Source organism: Dermacentor andersoni, chromosome 1 (genome assembly GCF_023375885.2).
Source record: "Dermacentor andersoni chromosome 1, qqDerAnde1_hic_scaffold, whole genome shotgun sequence".
In the NCBI taxonomy this organism is placed as follows: Eukaryota; Metazoa; Arthropoda; class Arachnida; order Ixodida; family Ixodidae; genus Dermacentor; species Dermacentor andersoni.
In genome coordinates, this window is record NC_092814.1 from 336,622,453 (window position 1) to 336,646,242 (window position 23,790).

The window sequence follows — 23,790 nt, forward strand, 5'->3', positions numbered from 1 at the left end:
GTCTCCGGTTTCTGACATATCTGGCAATTCACACTCCAGGGTACAAAGATCCCCTTCTCCTGCAGCCATGGCTTGACAGGAAGCGTGCCAGTGTGTAGCATGAAAAAAAAAGTTTTTGTTGTTGCTCTTACAGGCATTTTCTTAAATCTTTTTAAGACATTCTGCTCACGCCCCAGTGCATATACTGCACGGTATATTGGTACTGGACACATGATATTAACTAAATCTCGGTATAATCGCTTTCTTGCGACTGTGTTGAGGTATTCCAAAGAAGAGTGTACTTTTAGAAAACGGAAAGAGCTTATCACTTCAAACAAAAAACCTCGGACAACCACTTGACGTATGCCATACGACGTCACAACATATTCTGGCAGTGCGTCACCTAATCGCGTCTGGATAACGCACCGCAAAAAACAATCGCTTTCGTCGCGCAAGAACATGAAACGCGACACTACTTGTTTCAAAAATAAATGCGACAAACCCAACCCTCCTTTCTGCACAGCGTGAAACAGATTCAGACGACTCATGCGCTCCCATCCTGATCCCCACACGAACATAGCAAAAACCCTGTGCAACTTTTGTACACACACTCGGGATATACATAAAACTTGCAACATATAAAACACTTTAGCGACAAGAAATAAATTGCAGACAGTGGCTCTCGTGAATATTGACAGATTCTTGCCTCCCAACTTCGTTGTTTGTGCTTTAGCCCGCTCAGTTTGTTCAGTCCATTGCGTCGTGGTATCGCGATAGTATTCCAAAGGAACACCAAGATAACTGGTTGGCGTATCTGTGAACGGTACTGTTTCTAACACTGCAGGCCGGCTGTCCCATTCACCGTGCCAGAAGCCTAAGCTTTTTGGCCAGCTTATGGCACTCCCCGTTAGACTGCAAAACTTTCTTGCATCCTTGACTGCCTCCCGAATGCTCTCTTGGTCAATGCAAAAAAGTGCGATGTCATCTGCGTAAGCTAGTATTTTTACTTCCTGAGTTAAGAGACGGTAGCCGCGAATGTTTTCGTTTTCTCGTACCTTCAAACAGAAAGGTTCAAGAAAGATCGCAAAAAGTAAGGGCGACAAAGGGCTCCCCTGGCGCACACTGGATAATACTGGTATATTTTCGCTGAGTCTTTTATTGATTATAAGGTGAGCGGAACAGTTCTCATAAGCCATGGCTACTCCGTCCTGAATCACTTCGCCTACATTAATGTGTTTTAGCAGGGCAAGAAGTATGCTGTGAGCAACCCTGTCAAAAGCTTTTTCTAGGTCTAACTGAACCATTGCTACACATTCGAGGTTCGCATCACAGCATTCCAATATACTCCTAGCGATGTGAATATTCGACAATATTGTTCTATTCCTAATACCGCATGTTTGGTGTGGGCCTACTATGGATTTAATAACTGACTGCATCCTTTTTCCGAGCACCTTCATGTAGATTTTATAATCCGAATTCGTAAGACTTATGGGCCTGTATCCAGCGACAGATTTCAGCTTTACCGTATCGGTGGTTTTCGGTATAAGCACAACATGACTTTTTCTGAATGATGGCGGCAAGTGCTTAGTTTCATGAGCTTCTGATATTACACAGTACAGTATCTCGCTTATTTCGGCCTTGAAAGTTTTATAGAAAGCTGCTCCTAGGCCGTCTGGTCCAGGCGCCTTTCCTTTACCCAAGTCTTCTATGGCTTCTGTAATTTCTTTCGCAGAGATCGGTCTCTCGAGTCCCTTTTTTATTTCGTCTTGCAATTTTGGCAGAAGTGTTAGAAAGGTGTTCACAAACTCTTCTGTTACGGGCACCTGCCTACCGAGCAAAGCTCGGTAGTGTTCAACGAAAGCTTTTTCAATTACTTCTGGGTCTTTTGACATTCTGTTGTTAAAACAAATTTCTTTTATTATGTTTTTGGATGCGTAACCCTTTTCGTCACTGAGCGCGCGCTTAGTTGGCGCCTCTCCCAGCCACAGCCTCTCGGATCGTGCTCTTATCGCGGCTCCTTGGTAAATTTGAGCGTCCACCCTTTCAAGTTCGCGTTTAATTTCTCTAATCTGTTTCGAAAACAATCCCGGTATTGTGCACTCCGCGTTTAGAAAATAATCGAGCATGCTTTGTAGTTCTTTCTCTCTTTGTTTAGCTTTATGACGCATCACACAAGCCCTCTCGATCGCACTCATTTTCACTTCAATTTTAAACTACTCCCACAGCTCAGCCTAATTTGTTGTAGCATCTATTTGCATTACGTCAATTTTTCCTTTTACCGTTTTGACAAACCATTCATCACTTAAGATCGTTTCGTTCATTTTCCACAGTTCCCAGTTAAAGTTAGACCCTTTATGTTTCGTGCCCAATGTACACGTTACTAGGCTGTGATCACTGAAGCTCACGTGCTTTACTGCGTAGCTATTGACCGTTCGCGCAAGGTTTGCTGATACGTACAAACGATCTAGTCGAGCGTGACTCTGCCCTTGGAAATGAGTAAAAACAACACTGTTACCGCTTAATATGCTTCCAACGTCTACTAAATCATAGTCTGCCACGATTGCGCAGAGTTGATGCGCACTTGTATCCCGTATTATTTTACTGGGCACCCTATCTTCGGACATGCAAACACAATTGAAGTCACCAAGAAGAACAACATTTCTTTCACACGTCAGGTGTGGCTCAACAAAGTTAAAAAAAATTTTCCTATCACTAATTTTGTTTGGAGCGTACACACAGACAATTCGCCAATCAATATTATTTAAAGAGAAATCACATAGGACCAATCGCCCATCTTGGGCCGACATTACACTCTGCGCAACAATACCTATTGAATTACGCAAAAATAAAAGACAGCCACCGGCCTTACCTACTCCATGACAAACACAAATGTTGTAACGGGATTTAAAAACCTGAACCATTTTGTCCGTTTGCTCTTCGCTTTCAATTTTAGTTTCTTGAACAGCAAGAATATCTATGTCGTTTTCCAGCATCAGGCGACTTAATTGTGCTTGTCGCCGTCTAGCCGTTAGCCCTCGTACGTTAAGCGTGCCAATACGTATTGCTATTCCATGATTATTTGCCATTGAAAGAGAAGAGCAAGCACAAACTACAATACATTTCGGAGATCAAAGACCGCCAAACTTACAAAAAACAAAACCCTACACCATCATAAGCTCCGTCTCATACGGCGAAGGCATGACGTTACCAAATGCGCTACTCATCATTCACTTAAAGGTTCCGCAGCACCTAGTCCTTACTGAGCCTTCTACCGAACAGCACCCCGCTACCGCGGGGGAACTGTCGGCGTTGTCCGCTTATCTGGTGGGACAGTCGGCGTCTGTCGCCCGTCTGGTGGGACGGTCGGCGTCTGCCGACCACCTGGCGGATTGGTCGGCGTCTGGCGCCCCTCAGGTGGATGTTCTCGCGTCGGCCTCCTCTCGAGCGGGACGTTCGGCTTGGGCTTGAGTGTAGACCGCCGGAAAGAGGAAGCCTTCGTGGGTGGCCCTTCGCTGCTGTCACCGTCGTCTTGCTCAAGCCTGACATCTTGATCGGGTATTTCGCGAGGTCTCTTTGAGACGGCGCTGGCCTGGTCCATTTTCTCGCCGGATTCTTCGATGAAGGCAGCGCCAGAGTTGCCCTGTCGCAGAACGCCCTCGGCAGCCTCCGCGTCCCCCTCACTTTCACGCACCGTAGAATTTTCGGCAGACGGTTCACTTTGCACTTCATTCTTGGCCACTGCCTCGCTACTGCCCTTTCTGGGTTGGCACTTGACGCTTGCCATGACCACTGGCTTCTCTTCCGTGCCTCGTGGGTCTCCGCCCGCTCCAGCAGTCTCTTCCGCGTCCGCTTGATCCATCAAGTGCTCGTCTAACGCGTCGCTCCGGCCAGACCCGGTCACGTTAGCGTAGCTTCTCACGCACTGGGTCTCGTCGTGGCCGAAACGACGACAGAGTCCACAGCGTGGCACACGGCACTCGCGCCGTATATGGCCGGTGCCGCGGCATCGGAGGCAGAGCGGAGCTCTGCCTGGAACAATCACGAGCGCATGGTCCTCTGATACTCGTAGCTGATGCGGGATGTCTTCCATGGTCATACCAGCCTTCAGCCGTAACGATACCAGACGCGTGTGAGAACCTTTGTCGCCGCACTCTGGTACTCGCCACCGCTCCCTGGAAATTTCGGTCACCGTTCCGAACGGCGCCAAGGCTGCTCTGACGTCCTCGTCGGGAGTCGTGTGAAGCAGCCAGAACAGCTTCATTCTAATATCCTGGTTGCAAGGGTCAATGGCGACGCAGCGGTGTTCTTTGACACTAAAGGCCTTCGCTGACAGCAGCTTCTTTTTTCCGACTTCGTCCTTGAATGTTATAGCCCAGACATGGTTCATCTGGTAGGCCCCGAGGGCCACCACCTCCGGCAACAGCTTATGACGGTCAAGCGCATCGCGAAAATGTTCGACTCGATAGGGCATGGCCTTCAAATCACCGTGCAAAAACACGGTATTACACACGGTCATACCTGATGGCAGATGCGGCAAAACAAGCTGGTAATCCTGTGAAGACGTTTCCGTAAGCCTGATACCGCGGCCCGGCTGGGCCGCATGAACCGCCCCTACGGAGCACAACATTCCGTGACCGTCCGCTGTGGTGGCCGGAAGTGGAATGTTGCGCCACGGAGGCGAGCCTCCTGCTGCAGTTTAGCTCATGTGCTCGTGGCTTTCACGCAACGCATCTACAAAAAATAAGACACCAACGCCCCCGGGAGGGCTTGAACCTCCAACCGTTCGGTTAACAGCCGAACGCGCTAGCCGATTGCGCCACGGAGGCGAGCCTCTTGCTGCAGTTTAGCTCATGTGCTCGTGGCTTTCACGCAACGCATCTAAAGAAAATAAGACACCAACGCCCCCGGGAGGGCTTGAACCTCCAACCTTTCGGTTAACAGCCGAACGCGCTAGCCGATTGCGCCACGGAGGCGAGCCTCCTGCTGCAGTTTAGCTCATGTGCTCGTGGCTTTCACGCAACGCATCTACAAAAAACAAGACACCAACGCCCCCGGGAGGGCTTGAACCTCCAACCTTTCGGTTAACAGCCGAACGCGCTAGCCGATTGCGCCACGGAGGCGAACCTCCTGCTGCAGTTTAGCTCATGTGCTCGTGGCTTTCACGCAACGCATCTACAAAAAATAAGACACCAACGCCCCCGGGAGGGCTTGAACCTCCAACCTTTCGGTTAACAGCCGAACGCGCTAGCCGATTGCGCCACGGAGGCGAGCCTCCTGCTGCAGTTTAGCTCATGTGCTCGTGGCTTTCACGCAACGCATCTACAAAAAATAAGACACCAACGCCCCCGGGAGAGCTTGAACCTCCAACCTTTCGGTTAACAGCCGAACGCGCTAGCCGATTGCGCCACGGAGGCGAGCCTCCTGCTGCAGTTTAGCTCATGTGCTCGTGGCTTTCACGCAACGCATCTACAAAAAATAAGACACCAACGCCCCCGGGAGGGCTTGAACCTCCAACCTTTCGGTTAACAGCCGAACGCGCTAGCCGATTGCGCCACGGAGGCGAGCCTCCTGCTGCAGTTTAGCTCATGTGCTCGTGGCTTTCACGCAACGCATCTACAAAAAATAAGACACCAACGCCCCCGGGAGGGCTTGAACCTCCAACCTTTCGGTTAACAGCCGAACGCGCTAGCCGATTGCGCCACGGAGGCGAGCCTCGCGCTGCAGTTTAGCTCATGGGCTCGTGGCTTTCACGCAACGCATCTAAAAAAAATAAGACACCAACGCCCCCGGGAGGGCTTGAACCTCCAACCTTTCGGTTAACAGCCGAACGCGCTAGCCGATTGCGCCACGGAGGCTTTTTTTTTTTTTTTTTCTTTATTGCCAACTTGGCACAATACAGTGAAAAACAGCATCACAACATCACATTAAAAATGCTAGCTTGTGTCTGGCTAGCATAAGTGGGTAAAAAAACGCTTCACGGTCAGGAGTTCGTCCAGATAAACACACCAATCTGGCTTTTCTTCCTTCTGTTTGTACACATCTCGTAAATATGCAATGCTTTCGTTGAAGTTGTCCCGGGCTGACCTCGCGTTGACGTCCGCATTACGCACTGACATTCTGGTTTTCCAAACACTGTGCATTACTAGAATCATTAGCATATCGTACGGCACACCTTCGCTTTCGACGGGAAGAAATCGAATGCCGTAGGGTGTAAGCGGCAGTTCCTTTTTCAGGGTTCTTTCCAAGATGTCCCATAAGAATACGGCATCGTAACAATCGAGAAACATGTGCTCGATTGTTTCAGGCCTTTTGCATATTACACAGTCTACCGACCATGGTACTAACAACCCGTTTTCCTTTAGCCACGGTATTGTAGAAAGTGTGCCACTATGGAGCATGAAAAAGAAAGTTTTGACTGACGATCGGATAGTCATACTTTTAACCCTTTTTAAAACATTGCTGCCTGGCCCAGGATTGTACATCCTTCGATACAAGGGAACAGGCATCATCACATCAATTAGGTCTTTGTAGAGGCGTTTTCTCTTGACCTCGCTGAGGTATTCCATTGAAAATCTTACTTTTAGAAACTGGACAGCCGCAACAATTTCATGCATGTATCCGCGCACATTGCGTTGCATATGGGCGCATGATGACACAATGACATCTGGCAATGCGTTCGCCAATCTCACTTGCATAACACTTCTTAAAAAAGGATTTCTTTGATTGCGATAATATACGAACCTAGAGACAATTTGTCTCACGAACAAATGAATCAAACCCAGTCCTCCCAATCGCACTGGAAGGAACAAATTTGTGCGGCTCACCCTTTCCCATGATGAGTTCCATACAAAAACAGCCAACACTCTATGCAGTCGTTGAATACTCATGCGCGACGTGTGCAACGCTTGCAAAACATACCATACTCGAGCAATAATAAAAATGTTACACACTGTGGCACGGGAAAAAATTGATAGGTCTCGTCCTCCCCATTTTTGTGTTTTCTCTCGAGCCTTTTCGTTCTGTTCTTTCCAGTATTCTTTTGTATCCTTGTAATGTTGTAGTGGAACGCCTAGGTATTTACTTGGAGTAGTCGTCCACTGAATGTTGGCGTACGTGACTGGCGCACTATCCCATTCACCATGCCAGAAACCCTGACATTTATTCCAGTTTATTCTGCTCCCTGTGTATTGACAGAAAGCTGTGGCATCTTTTATCGCATTTGTTACACTTTCTCTATCGGTACAGAAAACAGCTATGTCGTCGGCGTAAGATAATATTTTGACTTCACAAGCCATAATACGAAAGCCTCTTATTTCCTCATTTTGAATAATCTTTAAACAAAATGGCTCTAAATAAAGGCTAAAAAGTAGTGACGACAGAGGACACCCTTGTTTCACCGAAGAGACGACATGGATGCTTTTGCTGACTTGTTTGTTAATTATAATTGAGGCAGAGCATCCAGTGTACGACATTTTTACACCTTCCAGTATTATTTTCCCTACATTTACATATTCCATAATGGCAAACAATATTTCGTGCGTGACAAGGTCAAAAGCTTTTTCCAGATCTATTTGGAGCATTGCCACGTGGTTGGAAAAAACATCACAACACTCTAAAATATTTCTTGCTACATGAATGTTCGTCGTTATGCTCCTACCTTTAATTCCGCACGTCTGGTGTGGTCCGACTATATCTTTAATAAAACCTTGTAATCTTCTTGCCAAGACCTTCATGAATATCTTGTAATCTACGTTAGAGAGGGTAATTGGCCGGTAAGAACCTACCAATAATTGCTTAAGTCGGTCGTCCGTTTTAGGAATGAGAATGATATGTGATTGACGGAAGGAAAGGGGAAGCTCTTCTACTTCATATGCCTCTTGTATTACCGCATGCAATGCCTTAGCTATAGGAGTTTTAAATTTCTTATAAAACGCTGAACCCAGTCCATCGGGACCGGGCGACTTTCCGGGGTTCAAATCATCGATTGATTTTTCAATTTCCTTTAATGTAATTGAGGCTTCTAGGACTGATTTTACATTGTCATCTAGTTGCGGCATAAGTGGAAGAAAAGCGTTTACGAATCCCTTGTTTACTTCTTTCCTTTCACCAAACAATTTCCGAAAGTGCTCTACGAAAGCGTCTTCTATACCACTTTTCGTATCTGTGACTGCACCTCGGTACCTTATTTCTTTGATTTCTTTTTTGGTCGCGTATCTTTTTTCGTCACTAAGGGCGCGTTTGGTGGGCGTTTCGCCCATCCACAAATGCTCTGCACGAGCCCGTATCACTGCTCCTCTATAATTTTCGACATCGATAAGCTCAAGTTGTCGCTTGACGTCTCGAATTTCTTTACTGCGTAGGCCGGGGTAACACTTTCTTGGCTGATCAAGAAGACTAACTGGGCTTGCAGTTCTTTTTCGCGTTTTATTTTACTGTGCTTAAGTGCAGAAGCCCGTTCTATCGCCTTAACCGTTATTTTTTCTTTGAAAAGCTCCCATCTGCCAATTATGTTCTGGTGATCTTCAAGTAAGTCATTAAGGTTTTCCATTGCGTAATCTACGAAAGGTTTGTCATCCAATAGATTGTCATTAAGTTTCCAGAGCTGCCAATTAAATGTACTTTTTCTTTTTTCTGCTCCAAGCGAGAAAGACACTAAGCTGTGGTCACTGAAAGAAACATGATTGACTGTGTAATTACTGCACAAAGGTACAAGAGCTGTCGATATATAAGCTCTATCTAGTCTAGCGTGGCTATTTCCTTGAAAATGAGTGAACTGGGGGGAGTTACATGAAAACAAAGATCCCACGTCATCTAAATTGTGTTCATCCACTATTGCGCTTAAAAATATTGCACTTTTATCTCGAATAGGTCGTTTGTTCACTCTATCTTCTGGTTCACAAACACAGTTGAAATCATCCAGTAATATGACCAGCTTATCGCATAGCAGGTGTTTTTCCATTTCCTCAAAGAACACTCGCCGGTCATGTTCCTTGTTTGGTGCGTACACGTTAATCACCCTCCAATTTTTCATTGCGAAGGTGAAATCACAAACAATATAACGACCACATTGACTGACACTCAAAGATTCCTCTACAATCTCAATAGAATTTCGAAGAAATAGAGCACAACCTGCTGACAAACCTACTGCATGACTTATGGCAACATTGTACCGATTTCTAAAAGGTGATACCATGCGATCACTTTGTTCCTGCGTATCTACCTTTGTCTCTTGAACTGCTACGATATCCAGCTCATTTTCTAATAGCAGGCGACTAAGCTGGTACTGTCGTCTCCTAGACGCTAGACCTCTGATATTTATCGTCGCTATGCGTAGTGCTGTGCCTGATTTTAAAGCCATTTCTTTTTATATGTTCTGCAAAATGATCGCATTACAGTACCCCTTTACAATCTGAAAAATTAGTTAGCATAGTATAACACTTACAGCGAAGATGAACCTTGTAGACACTTCACTTATGCAGCACAATGTGCGCTATAGGAATCTTCTAACCGGAAGGCTTCACGACACTTGCAAATGAGTTCGCTCAGAGTCCCCACGTCTTCCCGAAGACCCCAAAAGGTTGCGCTGCGCGGAGAGTCGGCGTCAAGGCGGAGGTTTTCCCGCCGACCGCCGCTCAGCGGAAATATTCGGCCTCTGCTTCAATAAAGACCGTCTTATGCCGAGTCCCTTCGGCGGTGGTTCTGTCTCTTCAACTCCTTTGTCTGCTTCCTCAACGCTCTCCTCCAATGGCCGCTTGGTGGGCTGTCCACTGAGGCTTTCGACGACGTCCATGCAGGTCTCTTGGGTTTCTTCCAGTTTTGTATCCTCGCTGATAGGTTGACAGGCGTCCTTCGATGTGGTGGTTTTTTCCACGGCCTGGTCTTTGGTATCCCGTTCGCGCTCTGCTGGTTGACGCCTTTCCTCCAAAAAGGGTTTGTTGGCTGCCAGCGTTACCATTTTGCGGACTGTGGTGTCCTTTGACGGCTTCGAAGCTTCTTCAGCGTCGTTTTCATCCATGAGAAGTTCGGATGAATCCTCGCCACTCGTAGGCCCAGCGACGCTGGCGTACGTCTTAGGGCATTGACCTTCTTCATGTCCGAATCTACGGCAGGCACTGCATTTTGGAACCCTGCAGTCGCGGCGAATGTGCCCCGTTGCATGACAGCGCAGGCACATCGGCGGACGGCCTGATACGACCACCAAAGCTTGTTCACCTGCGACGTTCAGCTGGTGTGGTAGATCTTCCAGCTTAACGCCTGCCTTGAGACGCATGGACACCAGCCTGGTTGTGGACCCCTTGTCAGTGATTCCGTGTACTCGCCACCGCTCTCTGCTAATTTCTGTCACTTTTCCATAAGGAAGGAAGGCCACCCGCACGTCCTCGTCTGGAACGTTGTGCAACAGCCAGTGCACTTTCATCCTTACATCTTGGTTTCCAGGATCAATGACGACGCAGCGCCGGCCCTTGACCTTCAATTCACTCGCAGCGAGTAACTTCTTCACGGCTTCGGCACTACTGAAAGTTACGGCCCACACGTGGCTCATCCGATACGCCCCTAAGGCGATCACTTCAGGAAGCAGCGACAAACCAGACAACGCGTCGCGAAAATCTTTGACTCGGTAAGGCCGCGCTTGAACATCTCCGTGAAGAAAAACTGTATTAACAACAAGACGACCTGTTGGCAAATTCGGCAAAATCAACTCGTAGCCTTCTTCAGATGAAAAGTTCCTGTTGCCGCGGCTGGCAATAGCCGCTGTAGCCGCCCCTACGGAGCTCGTCATCGCACAACCCCCTGGAGGGCTTGAACCTCCAACCTTTCGGTTAACAGCCGAACGCGCTAGCCGATTGCGCCACGGAGGCGAGCCTCGCGCTGCAGTTTAGCTCATGGGCTCGTGGCTTTCACGCAACGCATCTAAAAAAAATAAGACACCAACGCCCCCGGGAGGGCTTGAACCTCCAACCTTTCGGTTAACAGCCGAACGCACTTGCCGATTGCGCCACGGAGGCTTTTTTTTTCTTTATTGCCAGTTCTCAACGCTTTCACATACTCGTACATCTTATGAGCAACACAACCAAAACAAACAAAATAAATAAAATATTCCACGCTTCATGTAGAAAATGAAACATTCTGTAATGAAGCGACCAGCACAACTTGGCTGACTTTGTCTATTAAAATTCTTTGAGGAATGCCAATGCTTCAATCCTCGGTAGCCACTCAGGTACAACAAATTCTCCTTTTTTTACGTCAATAAAGCGTGACATGTGTTCACGGAAATGCAGGCGCGCAGGCCGTGCGTCTGGGTCACAATAGAAGCCCTCCATTTGGGCTCGCCATATACAGTAGAGGCCTGTGAGCATGATGAGGTCAAATGGGACGCCGTCCTCATTATCTAATGGCAGAAATCGGATGCCGTACGGATCCAACGGAAAATCTTTCATTATGGTTCTTTGGAGGACATCCAAAAAGAACACCCCCTCCCAACAATGCAGGAACACATGGTCTACTGTTTCTGGTTTTTTGCAAATCAGGCAGTTGGAACCCCACGGCATGTAAAAACCGCGTTCTTCCAAAAACGTTCTCACTGTCAGAGTGCCCGTGTGAAGCTTGAAATAAAAAGATTTCACTCCTGGCTGCACATCCATTCTTTTTACGCGTTTTAAAACATTGTTACCTTGACCTCCACTGTATATGGATCTGTACATAGGCACTGGAAAAATAACATCACACAGGTCACTGTACAATTTCTTTCTTTTTACACTGAACAGATAGTCATTCGAGAACCGTACTGACAAAAAGCGGACACTCGCTACTATCTCTTTAAAAAAACCGAATAGAGTACCAGGCATTATTTGACTGCTGATAACAAACTCTGGTAACGCATTACAAAGTCGCACTTGACACACCGCTCTTAAGAACGGGTCGTTGACGTCACGAAAGAAAAAAAAAAAAAAAACTATTTACAAGCTGTCGCACGAAAAGGTGTGCCAGACCCAAGCCCCCATCTTTCACTCGCCGAAAAAGATTCGTACGGCTGCAGCGTTCCCAGCTGGACGCCCAAATAAAGACAGCAAAAACTCGATGGAACTTCTGCACATACACTCGCGAACAATACAACACTTGCATAATATACCATACTTTACTAACAAAAAATAAATTGCACACTGTCGCTCTGGCGAAAATTGAGAGATGAGCCCCTTTCCACCTCTCCGCCTTTTCTCGTGTTTCTTTCACGTTTTCTAACCATAAATCATCAGTTTTCTTATAATTTTCAAGTGGAACGCCGAGGTACTTTACTGGTGTTTCAACACATTTCACGTTAGCAAATCTGTTGGGGGCTGACGGCCACTCGCCATGCGAGAACCCCAGGCACTTTTCCCAATTCACAAGGCTCCCCGTCACTTCCCCAAACCTTCTTACTACCGCAACAGCCTCCAGAAGACTCTTTTTCCATACAACACACAGCTATATCATCAGCATACGCCAAAAGCTTTACCTCCGACGCATGTAATCGGAAGCCATGAACCCGGTCATTTTCAATAATTGCTAGACATAACGTTTCAATATAAATACAAAATAAGAGCGGACTCGCTGGGCACCCTTGACGCACACTCCGCTGGACCTCAACTGGGCCCCCCAATCTGTTGTTGACTATGAGGCGTGTTTTGCAGTTTCGATACGCTATGGATATACCGTCTGTGATGATTGAGCCTAAATTAACATGTTCAAGTATGGCAAACAAAATGGCATGAGGTACACAATCGAATGCCTTTTCTAGGTCAAGCTGAAGGATTGCGACAGCCGACCGATAGGCATCACAACACTCAAGTACACACCTCATAGAATGAATATTAGTGAGGATAGAGCGACCCTTAATACCACAGGTTTGATGGGATCCTACAATCTGCGTTATAACTGTCTGAAGTCTGCCAGCCAATATTTTAATAAATATTTTATAATCACAGTTAGTTAATGAAATTGGTCTGTATGAGGTCACAAGTCTTAGCTTATCCTTTCTCTCTGTTTTTGGAATGAGCACAGTATGTGCTTGGGAGAATGACAGAGGCAACGTTCCCAACTCAAATGCCTCATCAAAGACATCTTTCAACTCAGAGGAAAGGTCATGTTTGAATGCTTTGTAAACTGCCGCGCTCAGACCATCCGGCCCGGGCGACTTGCCAGGGTTAAGATCATCTATCGCCTTTTCTATTCTTGCTATTGATATCGGTGCTTCGAGACTTGCTTTTCTTTCTTCTGACAGCGGCGGCATGCGTTCTAAGAATGTTGTTTTAAAACCTTCCACATCTACTGACTTATGGGCAAACAGCCTTTCATAGAATCGAAAAAACGCTTGGCCTATGCCCTCTGTATCGGTTATCTCAACACCGTTTTCCTCTATCACGTCGATGTGCTTGCGGCGAGCATGGGCCTTTTCGATTCCCAGCGCTCGCTTTGTGGGCGTCTCGCCGGCAGCCCAAGCCTCGGCTCTGGCCCGCACGAGCGCTCCCCGATAGCGTTCTTCGTCCATCACTTCGAGTTTCTGTTTTATGCTACGTATGTCGTCTTTAAACTTGCCCGGCTCTCGACACTCAAGCTTAACGAGCCTTTCGAGCATCGTTCTTAAATTTCTTTCTTGGACTTTTTCCTCATACTTAAGGCAGCTAGATCGCTCTATGGCTTTCATTTTGACGTGTTGTTTAAATAAGTCCCATTGTGCGCCAACAATGGGCATCCGTTCTGTTTTCATGTCGTCTATCGCCTCTTTCACAGCTTGAATAAAACATTCGTCGATCAGGAGCTTTACGTTTATTTTCCACAAATCCCATGAAAATGTGTTTTGTTTTTCCTTGCTTCCCATCAGACATTTAACTAGACAGTGGTCCGAGAACGACACGGGTTCTACATGATACTGGGTGCACAATGGTAATATCTCGATCGACGCCTAAATACGGTCAAGGTGAGCGTGACTCAGTCCTTGAAAATGCGTAAACTGCACTTCTCTCGCTCCTTCAAGGCATTCTGCTACATCATCTGCATCATGTTCTGCAATTAACCGTGACAATAGCTGGCTGCTTCTATCTTTATACCCGTGCTCGTTGCTTCGGTCTCGAGTGTTCAAAACGCAGTTAAATTCTCCCAGCATAAGAACATGTTTGTCTTTACTCAGATACTGCGCAATGCCAAGAAAAAATCTGTGCCTCTATTCTGTACCGTTCGGCGCGTAAACACATATTACCCTCCAGTTAACCTCACTATAATGAAAATCAACAACGACCAATCTGCCACTTTGGCATGAATGAACATTATCTACAACAAGGCCCGCTAACTTTTTCAAAAATAGTAGGCATCCCGCTGGCTTGCCCACCGCATGACTCACTGCCACATAATAACGAGACGTAACGCGAAGCATCATGCTTCGGGTCTCCTCCTCCCCTTCAACTTTTGTTTCTTGCACGGCCAAAATGTCGAGGTCGTGGTCCGCCAACAATCTATACACTTGGTTCTGCTTTTTCTTTGCGGCCAGGCCTCGAACATTTAAAGTTGCCAAACTAAACGACAGATTGTGTGCCATGTTTTTTCAATCGAGGTTGTAGGACCCGAAGCATGACGCTTACCTCGCACGTCTAGCGTACCGCTAGACGCCTTCGGATCCGCCCGGTTGCCCAGTGTCTTGGTGCTGCTTCGGCAGCTCGGGAGTGGCCTTCCTCTCCGTTTTGACATTAGGCCGTGGTTTAAGGCTGGGGCGTCTCCCCGTGGGCGGCTGCTGGTCGGCAGTTCCTTCAAGCGGCCGTTTGACGGCCGGGCTAATTCTGCGGTTGGAGGCCTGGCTGTTTGGCATACCCGTCTTGGTTAACTCAGCGCGAAGCCTTCTGTTTGACTGCTTTCCATTGTGTCCTCGTCCGCAGGCGCAGGTGATGTTGCGGGACCGGTCTCTGCTGCTGGCAGCTTGGCTGTAGCCTCCATTGTCGACTGGCTTTGCTTACCTTCCGGTGTCTTTTCGCTGGTCTGCTCCTTATGGGCTTCCAGGTCTCCGCATCCTTTCGCTGCCTCCTCGGCTTCGGTCACATCCATCAGATGCTTCTCGGTGTACTGGTTCACACCTTGCCCAGTAGCTGTGGCGTAGGACCGCGTGCACTGACCGTCTTCGTGTCCATATCACCGACATATCGCGCACCGGGGTACTTTGCAGTCTCGCCGGACATGTCCAGAGCCCTGACAGCGAAGGCACTGCATTGGGCGACCCGGTGCAACCACTAGTGCCAGTTCTCCAGCGACCCGTACCTGGTGGGGTAGGTCCTCCAACTTCAACCCAGTTTTTAACTTCAACAGCACCGTCCGGGTGGTCGAGTTCTTGTCGTGGACTCCCGGAACGCGCCAGCGCTCACGCTGCACGTCTACCACCTTTCCAAAAGCGGCAAGCGCTGTACGCACGTCATCATCAGCTACACCATGAATAAGCCAATGAAGACGTAACTTCACTTGCCGATCCTGTGGGTCCACTACGACGCAGCGACGCCCCTTTACTGTCATTTCCTTCAAGGCTAGTAGCTTCTTGGTAGCGTCTGCATTGGACATGGTAACCGCCCAGAAGTGGTTAATCTGATAGGCACCGAGTGCAACAACTTCCGGCAGCATACCGGCCAGAGCAAGAGCGTCCCTGAAATCTTCGACTCTGTAAGGCCGTGCTCGCACGTCGCCATGCAGAAATACCGTATTGGTGACGATGCGTCCTGTTGGCAGTTGTGGCAAAACAAAAGGGTAATCTTCTCCTTCTTGGTTCCTGTTACCGCGGCTAGCAAGGGCCGCAATCACCGCTCCAATGGAGCTCATGATTCAGCGTCCGTCACGCTCGGTGGCCGGAAGTAGAATCCTGCGCCATGGAGGCGAGCCTCCTGCTGCAGTTTAGCTCATGTGCTCGTGGCTTTCACGCAACGCATCTAAAAAAAAAATAAGACACCCAGGCCCTCGGGAGGGCTTGAACCTCCAACCTTCCGGTTAACAGCCGAACGCGCTAGCCGATTGCGCCACGGAGGCGAGCCTCCTGCTGCAGTTTAGCTCATGTGCTCGTGGCTTTCACGCAACGCATCTAAAAAAAAATAAGACACCAACGCCCCCGGGAGGGCTTGAACCTCCAACCTTTCGGTTAACAGCCGAACGCGCTAGCCGATTGCGCCATGGAGGCTTTTTTTTTTCTTTATTTCCAATGTGACAAAACAAAACAGAGAAACCAACACAAAAATGTTAAAAGTGCCAACCAGTAGCTTGTTGACGCGACATTGCTAAAAACGTTTTAATGACACTAGGTCATTAAGTACAGGATACCATGTTGGCTGTTCGTCCTGGGATTGGTACACATCTCGGATATAGGCAATACTTTCAATGAAGTTTTCTCTTACCGATCTTACAGTAGGATCTGCATGTCTGACAGCCATTCTTGTTTTCCACATGCTATGCATGCTTAATACCATGAACATGTCATAGGGCACACCTCCGTCATTGTTAACCGCAAGAAAGCTAATTCCATATGGTGTGAGGGGCAAATCTTTTTTCAGCGTTCTCTGGAGGACGTCCCAATGAAAAATTGAATCTAAACAGTCTAGGAATATATGTGTTACTGTTTCTGGCTTGCGGCATAAAATTCAGTCAACTGACCAGGGAAGAAAAAAGCCTTTTTCCTGCAGCCAGGGTTTGACTGGGAGCGTGCCACTATGGAGTTGAAAAAAGAAAGTTTTCACAGACGACCGAACCGGCATTTTTTTAACTCTCTTTAAGACCCCCTTACCCGGACCGGCAGAAAAAATGGCTCGATATAAAGGTACTGGAAGCATCACATCACGGAGATCTTTGTACAATTGTTTCTTTGATACTATAATGAGATAATCAAACGAGAAACGTACTCGAAGAATCTTGAAAGCACTTACAACTTCGCGTAGATACCCGCACATGCCGCTTCCAGTAACGCCACACGATGACACAATAAACTCAGGGAGAGCATTCTGCAGTCTCACTTGAAGCACTGCTCTCAAAAATGGGTCATGCTGGTCCCGCAAGAAAATAAACCTTGAGACAATCTGCCTCAGAAAAAGATGTGCTAAGCCAAGCCCTCCTGCTTTCAGGGAGTGAAATAAGTTGAGACGACTTGTGCGTTCCCATGTTGAATTCCATACAAACGATGCAAGAATTCTATGCAATTTCTGCGCACTAGTTCGTGACATAGCGAGCACCTGCAACACATACCAAATTCGCGCAACAAGGAACGTATTGCAAATAGTTGACCGGGTAAATATGGATAAATTTTTTCCGCCCCGTTTTGTAGTTTTCTGGCGCATTTTCTCAGCTTCTTCTCTCCAGTATTCTGAAGGCTCATCATACCAGTTTAGAGGTGCTCCTAGATATTTTGTAGGAGAGACTGTCCACTGTAAATTTTCAAGGACATTGGGCTTCTCATCCCAGCTGCCATGCCAAAAACCGGCGCACTTCTCCCAGTTAACAGCGCTTCCGGACACTTTGCAATACATTCGAGCTTGTTTAACAGTTTCACGAACACTTTCTTTATCGCCACAAAAGACGGCTACATCATCCGCATATGAGAGAATTTTGACTTCACTGCCCATTAAACGAAAACCGCGTATTTTCTCATTGTGTTGTACTGAAGGCACTGGGCAGTGGGCATGGTGCTGGTGTGCTTGTGAAAAAGAAGACGACGAGAAGTGCTTGCTTCCCTGACCTATTTGACATCAGACCTATTTCTCTTACTTCTAATATGGTCAAACTCATAGAGAGGGTATTACACTGCCGCATTACTATGTGGATGACGGATAATTTAATATTAAGTCCAAATCAAATAGGCTTTAGAACTAATTGCTCAATATGGTGTGCCCATGCTGATTTAGAGAGCCGCATCCAACTTGCCCGGAAAAGGAGAGAATATTCTGCTTTGATGAAATTAGATATAGCTAAAGCTTATGACAGCGTCGAACATTCAATTCTGCTAGATATTCTGCAGCGTCGTAATTTTCCCTATTATATAACCGCATGGGTGGCAGAATTTTTGCGATCAAGAGAATTTTATTGCTTTAAGGACGGATGTTCTTCGTCTAAATTCAGACAAACTCGCGGAGTTCCCCAAGGATCTGTCCTATCCCCAATATTGTTTAATATATTAATGAGCTCTATCCCCACTTGTCAGGACGTGCACGTTTACGTGTATGCAGATGACATTGCATTCTTTGCTGCCGACACTGACATTAACACATTATACCAAAAATTACAAAGCTACATGAGCATGCTAGAAGTATGGCTTCAGACAATTTGTATGTCATTAAATGTAAGCAAAAGTGCCATTTTAGTGTTCTCGGTCATGGATCCGGTTTCAATTTCTATTACTTATAAACACGAACCCATTCCACAGGTTGAGTCTCTAAAATATTTGGGAATCACATATAATGGAAAACTCAACTGGAGTCCCCACATAGAGAGTGTAGCGGGTAAGGCACAACGTGCTTTAGGTATTCTGCGCAGAATGAGCAACCGAAAATATGGACTGCGTAGGGATTCACTGTTGATGATTTATAAAATGTATATGCGTCCCATATTGGAATTTGGGTGTGTCTTGTTCTCAGGCGGCCCTGCTTATAAAATAAAGCCTCTGGTTCTTTTGGAGCGTGAGGCTCTACGCCTATGTCTGGGACTCCCCAGGTTTGTGGCTATTAATGTTATCTACCAAGAAGCGCGCCTTCCAACATTGCCCTGCAGATTTCGCATCTTAACAGTTCAAGCCTTTCTGAAATTTTACAGCTTGCAGCTTAGACGATCTGAATACGCATTCATTGATGATCCAAATTCCTTCTTCCTTGCTCATTGGCCTCGATTTCACACTCCACAGATCATGTTTGTTCAAAAAGAATTAGATAGCCTGAATGTGAACATTCGAGAGGTAATTCCGTCAACCGAATCACATCAGAATATTAAGATAGATTTTGATGACATATTCCCCCCCAACTCTAAAAATCAATCTGCCACTTTTTTAAATAACCTGTTGCAAGATTACCTAGCGCACGTGCAAACAAATAACATAATAGCTACAGACGCTTCAGTGAGCAACGAAAAGGCGGGCGTAGGCATCTTCTCGCTTCCGCTTGGCTGGTCATTCTCCTTGAGACTGCCAGATTTCACACCTGTTTTTGAAGCCGAGCTTTTAGCAATTCTTTTAGCGCTTCGGAAACTCCCGTCGAACTCAATAAGTGCAGTTATTATAACAGATTCCCTTTCGGTCTGTACTTCTCTTACGGCTTCACCCAATTCGCCACCAATAAAGACGTTTCTAACATTAGTTCCTCCACAGTTGACTTCTCTAAAACTATTATGGGTACCTGGACATTGTGGCTTACATTCAAATGAAATGGCAGACGCATTAGCGCGAGCATCCCTGAGTGGACCTATAATGCCTGTTCTTCCTTTGGTGGCTCACATAACAGCAATCAGATATAGAAAATATTCTATTCATAGAGATGTCAGTGAATCAATAACGACATGGACAGAATATCAGCACCTCAGATTTCCGTGGAAGATCCAGTGGTGTCCATCAAGACAATCAGAAGTAGCGATCACGAGATTACGCTGCCGTGTCCCTCCATTAAACCTATATTTACACAGGACTGGTCAGACGCTATCGCCTCTGTGCCCATACTGCCAAGAAACAGAATCACTAGATCATTATTTTTTGGTATGTCGACGATACAAATTGTTAAGAAAAAGACACCTAGAACTTCCGTTCGCAAAATTAGGGTTAATATTATCACCAGAAATCATACTATCTTTCGGTGCGTCAGTTATAGGGGTCAGCCACAGGGACGTATTTGATGCCGTTTGCAGTTACATTCAGTCAACAAAACGAATAACTTTTTAACTTTTGTCTTGTATTTTGTTTGTTCTTGTACATCTTTTTTTTTTTTTTTAATCTCTCTTTCGTTATATTTTTTCTCATCGAATAAGTAGCACTTCAAAAGATTAGGTGAACGTTTCAGCACGCAATTCTTGGCCAATCCCCCAGCGTGGGTATGAGCCATAACATGAGGCCATCATCATCATCATCATCATCATCCCTGTTACGATATAGCGCCGACCTGTTTTAAGCCTAGCGCTACAACCGATAACTAGTGACCCTTTTGCTAGGTGAACACCCCCGTTGCATTTGGTGGAGCTGCTGGGTTTCTCTTCTACATCCTGGAACTCCGCAGCCGAACGCTACCACCAGCTGTTCCAATGGATGAACCAGGACCGTCCCAGGCTGCTGCTCCCGTGCCCCCCACCATCGTCTGTTCTGGCGTGATCCGCCAGCGCGATCCGGCTATATTTAGCGGCACAGACGACCACGACGTGGAAGACTGGCTCGCCGAATATGACCGTGTAAGCGCCTATAATAAGTGGGACGACCGCGCCAAGCTCACAAATGTCATCTTTTACTTGACTGACGTGGCAAACCTATGGTTCCGCAATCATGAAGCCGATTTTACCACCTGGTCGGCTTTCACGGCGACTTTGGCAGAGGTCTTCGGCCGTCCCGCCGTTCGCCGGCTTCGCGCTGAGCAACGCTTGCGTGGTCGAGCTCAACGCCAGGACGAGACCTTCACCAGCTATATTGAAGACGTCCTCTCGCTATGCAAGCGCGTGAACTCATCTATGGACGAAGCTGACAAGATCAAGCACGTCATGAAAGGCATCGATGACCATGCCTTCCAGATGCTCGTCGCGAAGAGTCCGCGGACGATTGCCGAAGTCGTACAGCTATGTCAGCAGTATGACGAGCTGCGCAAGCAGCGTGCTTCAACGCGCGCTGCTCAGCAGGACACCACGGATCTATCTCCGTTGGATTTCAGCCGCGACGCTGCCGACATCTCTGCTTTAATGCCAGAGATAAAGCAGTTTATCCGTCTGGAAGTTGCCCGCCAACTCTCTCTGGCGAACAGCACACCCGAGCCGTCGACAACCTTGGCTCCTTCGCTTCGCCACGTCATTCAGACCCAAGTTGCCGCGGCGCTGCCATCTGCCCCTCCTCCGCAGCCTGCAGCTGGGCCGCTAACGTACGCTGACGTTGTCGCCCGGCCTTACGCTCCTCCGGCTGCTGATGCCTACCGGGCCACGGGAACCTTCCATGTGCCGCCGCCACCTTCAGGCCCGATGGTCGTCCCTTACTCGGCCGCTGGAGCCCCTGTCGTCAACCCGTGGCGTACATCTGACAACCGGCCAATATGCTATTTCTGCCATCTTCCGGGCCACGTAGCACGATTCTGCCGCCGTCGCAGCACCCGTTTACCTGACAGTGGGGGCGCCTCAAGCTACAGGCCTGCTCGACTTCCACGTCAGGACCCATCTAGCCTTCCGCCAGACTCATCTTACAGTCACCTCCCTTTCGATGCCCGTCGGTCACCTTCCCCACGTCGCCGATCCATTTCCCCGATGGTTCGCCGACCCAGCCCAGCCCGAGAGGAAAACTAACAGTCGCAGTTCCAGAGGCAAGAACTGCGTTTACGTCGAACATTTCAAGGCCTCATTCTAACCCGGCGAACGAAATTGAACTCTCCGTAGATGGCGTCACCGTACACGCACTTATCGACACCGGAGCCGCCGTTTCTATTATTAGTGAGAAGCTTTGCCGCAATTTGAACAAAGTGACCATTCCCCTTACCTCTCTTTCTCTGCGTACGGCAACCTCGCATCGCATTCAGCCTTCAGCGTCGTGCACAGCCCGGGTTGTCATTCAAAACGTTATGTATGTTATAGAATTTGTCGTCTTATCCCGTTCGTCACCCGACGTTATTCTTGGATGGAATTTCCTATCTGTCAACCAAGCACTTATCGACTGCGCTCGTGCCGAACTTACATTATCAGTGCCGTGCTTCGACCCTGACGACCATTCTTCTCCTAAAGTTGTTGCCGCCTCTGACATCGATATCGCACCTTTCTCCGCCGCTCTGGTTCCTGTGTCATGTAACTCTGCTGCAAACTCATCAGTTCTGTTTACACCGTCGGCCACTTGTGCGCGCCGCCGGAACTTTCTGCTTCCGTTTGCTGTCGTCACTTTTTGCAACGGTTCTGCTGCCCTTTACGTGTGCAATCCGTCCGCCTGCCCATCATCCCTACTCCGCGGCGAGTGCCTTGGTACCGCTGAAGGTTTCGATAGCGTTCTCCTGCCCACCACGTTTGGTGATACGGCATCACTTCCGATTTGTTCCGTCACTCCTCCCGCCGCGACTGATGCCCCTGTAGACGTCTTCGCTCGTGCCGTCGACGCAGAACTCACACCTGCGCAGCACACAGAAATTATCAAGCTCCTCCAACGCTTTCGTTCCTCATTTGACATTGACCAACCAGCCTTGGGCCGAGCGTCCGCAGTCGTTCACCGTATCGACACCGGTCCACAAACACCATTGCGCCAGCGTCCGTATCGTGTGTCTGCTGCTGAACGCCGTATCATCGACCAGCACGTTGACGACATGCTGGAGCGTGGCATCATCCAGCCCTCTAACAGTCCCTGGGCATCTCCGGTTGTCCTCGTTAAAAAAAAAGATGGCTCCATTCGGTTCTGCGTCGACTATCGCCGCCTTAACCGAATAACGCGCAAGGATGTCTATCCTCTGCCGCGCATCGACGATGCCTTGGACTGTCTGCAGGGAGCGGAATTCTTTTCCTCGCTGGATTTGCGCTCCGGCTACTGGCAAGTGCCAATGGCAGAGGCCGATCGTCAAAAGACAGCCTTCGTAACGCCTGATGGGCTATATGAATTTACTGTCATGCCGTTCGGCCTCTGCAACGCGCCTGCCACTTTTGAGCGAATGATGGACGCCATTCTTCGAGGGCTGAAGTGGAAAACGTGCCTCTGCTATTTGGATGACATTGTGGTTTTTTCCACCGACTTTGCGTCGCATCTCAACCGCCTCGAGCAAGTACTTGCGTGCCTCTCCACTGCAGGACTGCAACTAAATTTGAAGAAATGCCACTTCGGCGCTCGTACACTTACTATTCTCGGCCATGTAGTGTCAAAAGACGGTATCCTTCCGGACCCCACAAAACTTAGCGCCGTATCCGAGTTCCCTAAACCAACCACCATGAAAGAGCTTCGCAGCTTCATCGGCCTGTGCTCATATTTCCGACGCTTCATCCGTAACTTTGCCTCTATCATTGCCCCCTTGACGCAGCTTCTCACCGGCAGTTCTGACCTATCAGCCTGGTCCTCGGCGTGCGACGACGCATTCCAAGAACTGCGACGCGTTCTCACCTCGCCTCCAGTGCTGCGACACTTCGATCCCTCTGCTCCAACTGAGATCCATACGGACGCTAGTGGTGTCGGGCTCGGCGCTGTTCTTTCACAACGCAAGGATGGCTTCGAAGAGTACGTCGTCGCGTATGCCAGCCGCACCCTTACCAAAGCCGAGGCGAACTACTCGGTTACTGAGAAGGAATGTCTGGCCATCATTTGGGCTATCGGCAAATTCCGTCCTTATGTGTACGGGCGTCCATTTGACATCGTGACCGACCATCATGCCCTATGCTGGTTATCTTCACTAAAAGATCCAACTGGTCCGCTTGCCCGTTGGGCATTGCGCCTACAAGAGTACGACATCCGCGTTGTTTATCGCTCAGGCCGAAAGCATTCAGACGCAGACGCTCTATCCCGGTCACCCCTGCCCTCTGGTCCTGTCCACTCGTCTATTTCTACCTGCGGTGCCTTCGCCCTCAACATTTCCGACATGCTGTCAGAGCAGCGCAAAGACCCATGGATCTCTTCGCTTATTGACTTCCTGTCCAGCCAGT

The 23,790-nt window shown here is 48.1% G+C and overlaps 2 protein-coding genes and 12 non-coding genes across 14 annotated transcripts in view; 1 reads left to right on the plus strand and 13 right to left on the minus strand.

Moving 5' to 3' along the window:
- LOC126516467 (lysyl oxidase homolog 3-like) overlaps positions 1 to 23,790 on the plus strand; it is a 154,182-nt gene that overhangs the window by 24,819 nt on the left and 105,573 nt on the right. The gene's annotated exons all lie outside the window — the stretch shown is intronic.
- TRNAN-GUU (transfer RNA asparagine (anticodon GUU)) lies at positions 4,732 to 4,805 on the minus strand. The gene has a single exon. It is a non-coding gene; the product is annotated as a tRNA-Asn (tRNA).
- TRNAN-GUU (transfer RNA asparagine (anticodon GUU)) lies at positions 4,879 to 4,952 on the minus strand. Its single transcript has one exon. It is a non-coding gene; the product is annotated as a tRNA-Asn (tRNA).
- Positions 5,026 to 5,099, minus strand: TRNAN-GUU (transfer RNA asparagine (anticodon GUU)). The gene has a single exon. It is a non-coding gene; the product is annotated as a tRNA-Asn (tRNA).
- On the minus strand, positions 5,173 to 5,246 carry TRNAN-GUU (transfer RNA asparagine (anticodon GUU)). The gene has a single exon. It is a non-coding gene; the product is annotated as a tRNA-Asn (tRNA).
- On the minus strand, positions 5,320 to 5,393 carry TRNAN-GUU (transfer RNA asparagine (anticodon GUU)). Its single transcript has one exon. It is a non-coding gene; the product is annotated as a tRNA-Asn (tRNA).
- Positions 5,467 to 5,540, minus strand: TRNAN-GUU (transfer RNA asparagine (anticodon GUU)). The gene has a single exon. It is a non-coding gene; the product is annotated as a tRNA-Asn (tRNA).
- Positions 5,614 to 5,687, minus strand: TRNAN-GUU (transfer RNA asparagine (anticodon GUU)). The gene has a single exon. It is a non-coding gene; the product is annotated as a tRNA-Asn (tRNA).
- TRNAN-GUU (transfer RNA asparagine (anticodon GUU)) lies at positions 5,761 to 5,834 on the minus strand. The gene has a single exon. It is a non-coding gene; the product is annotated as a tRNA-Asn (tRNA).
- On the minus strand, positions 9,581 to 10,759 carry LOC126530405 (uncharacterized). Its single transcript, XM_050177693.3, has one exon. It carries the CDS (start codon positions 10,757 to 10,759, stop codon positions 9,581 to 9,583), a length of 1,179 nt encoding a protein of 392 aa, XP_050033650.2.
- TRNAN-GUU (transfer RNA asparagine (anticodon GUU)) lies at positions 10,765 to 10,838 on the minus strand. The gene has a single exon. It is a non-coding gene; the product is annotated as a tRNA-Asn (tRNA).
- Positions 10,912 to 10,985, minus strand: TRNAN-GUU (transfer RNA asparagine (anticodon GUU)). Its single transcript has one exon. It is a non-coding gene; the product is annotated as a tRNA-Asn (tRNA).
- On the minus strand, positions 15,938 to 16,011 carry TRNAN-GUU (transfer RNA asparagine (anticodon GUU)). The gene has a single exon. It is a non-coding gene; the product is annotated as a tRNA-Asn (tRNA).
- Positions 16,086 to 16,159, minus strand: TRNAN-GUU (transfer RNA asparagine (anticodon GUU)). The gene has a single exon. It is a non-coding gene; the product is annotated as a tRNA-Asn (tRNA).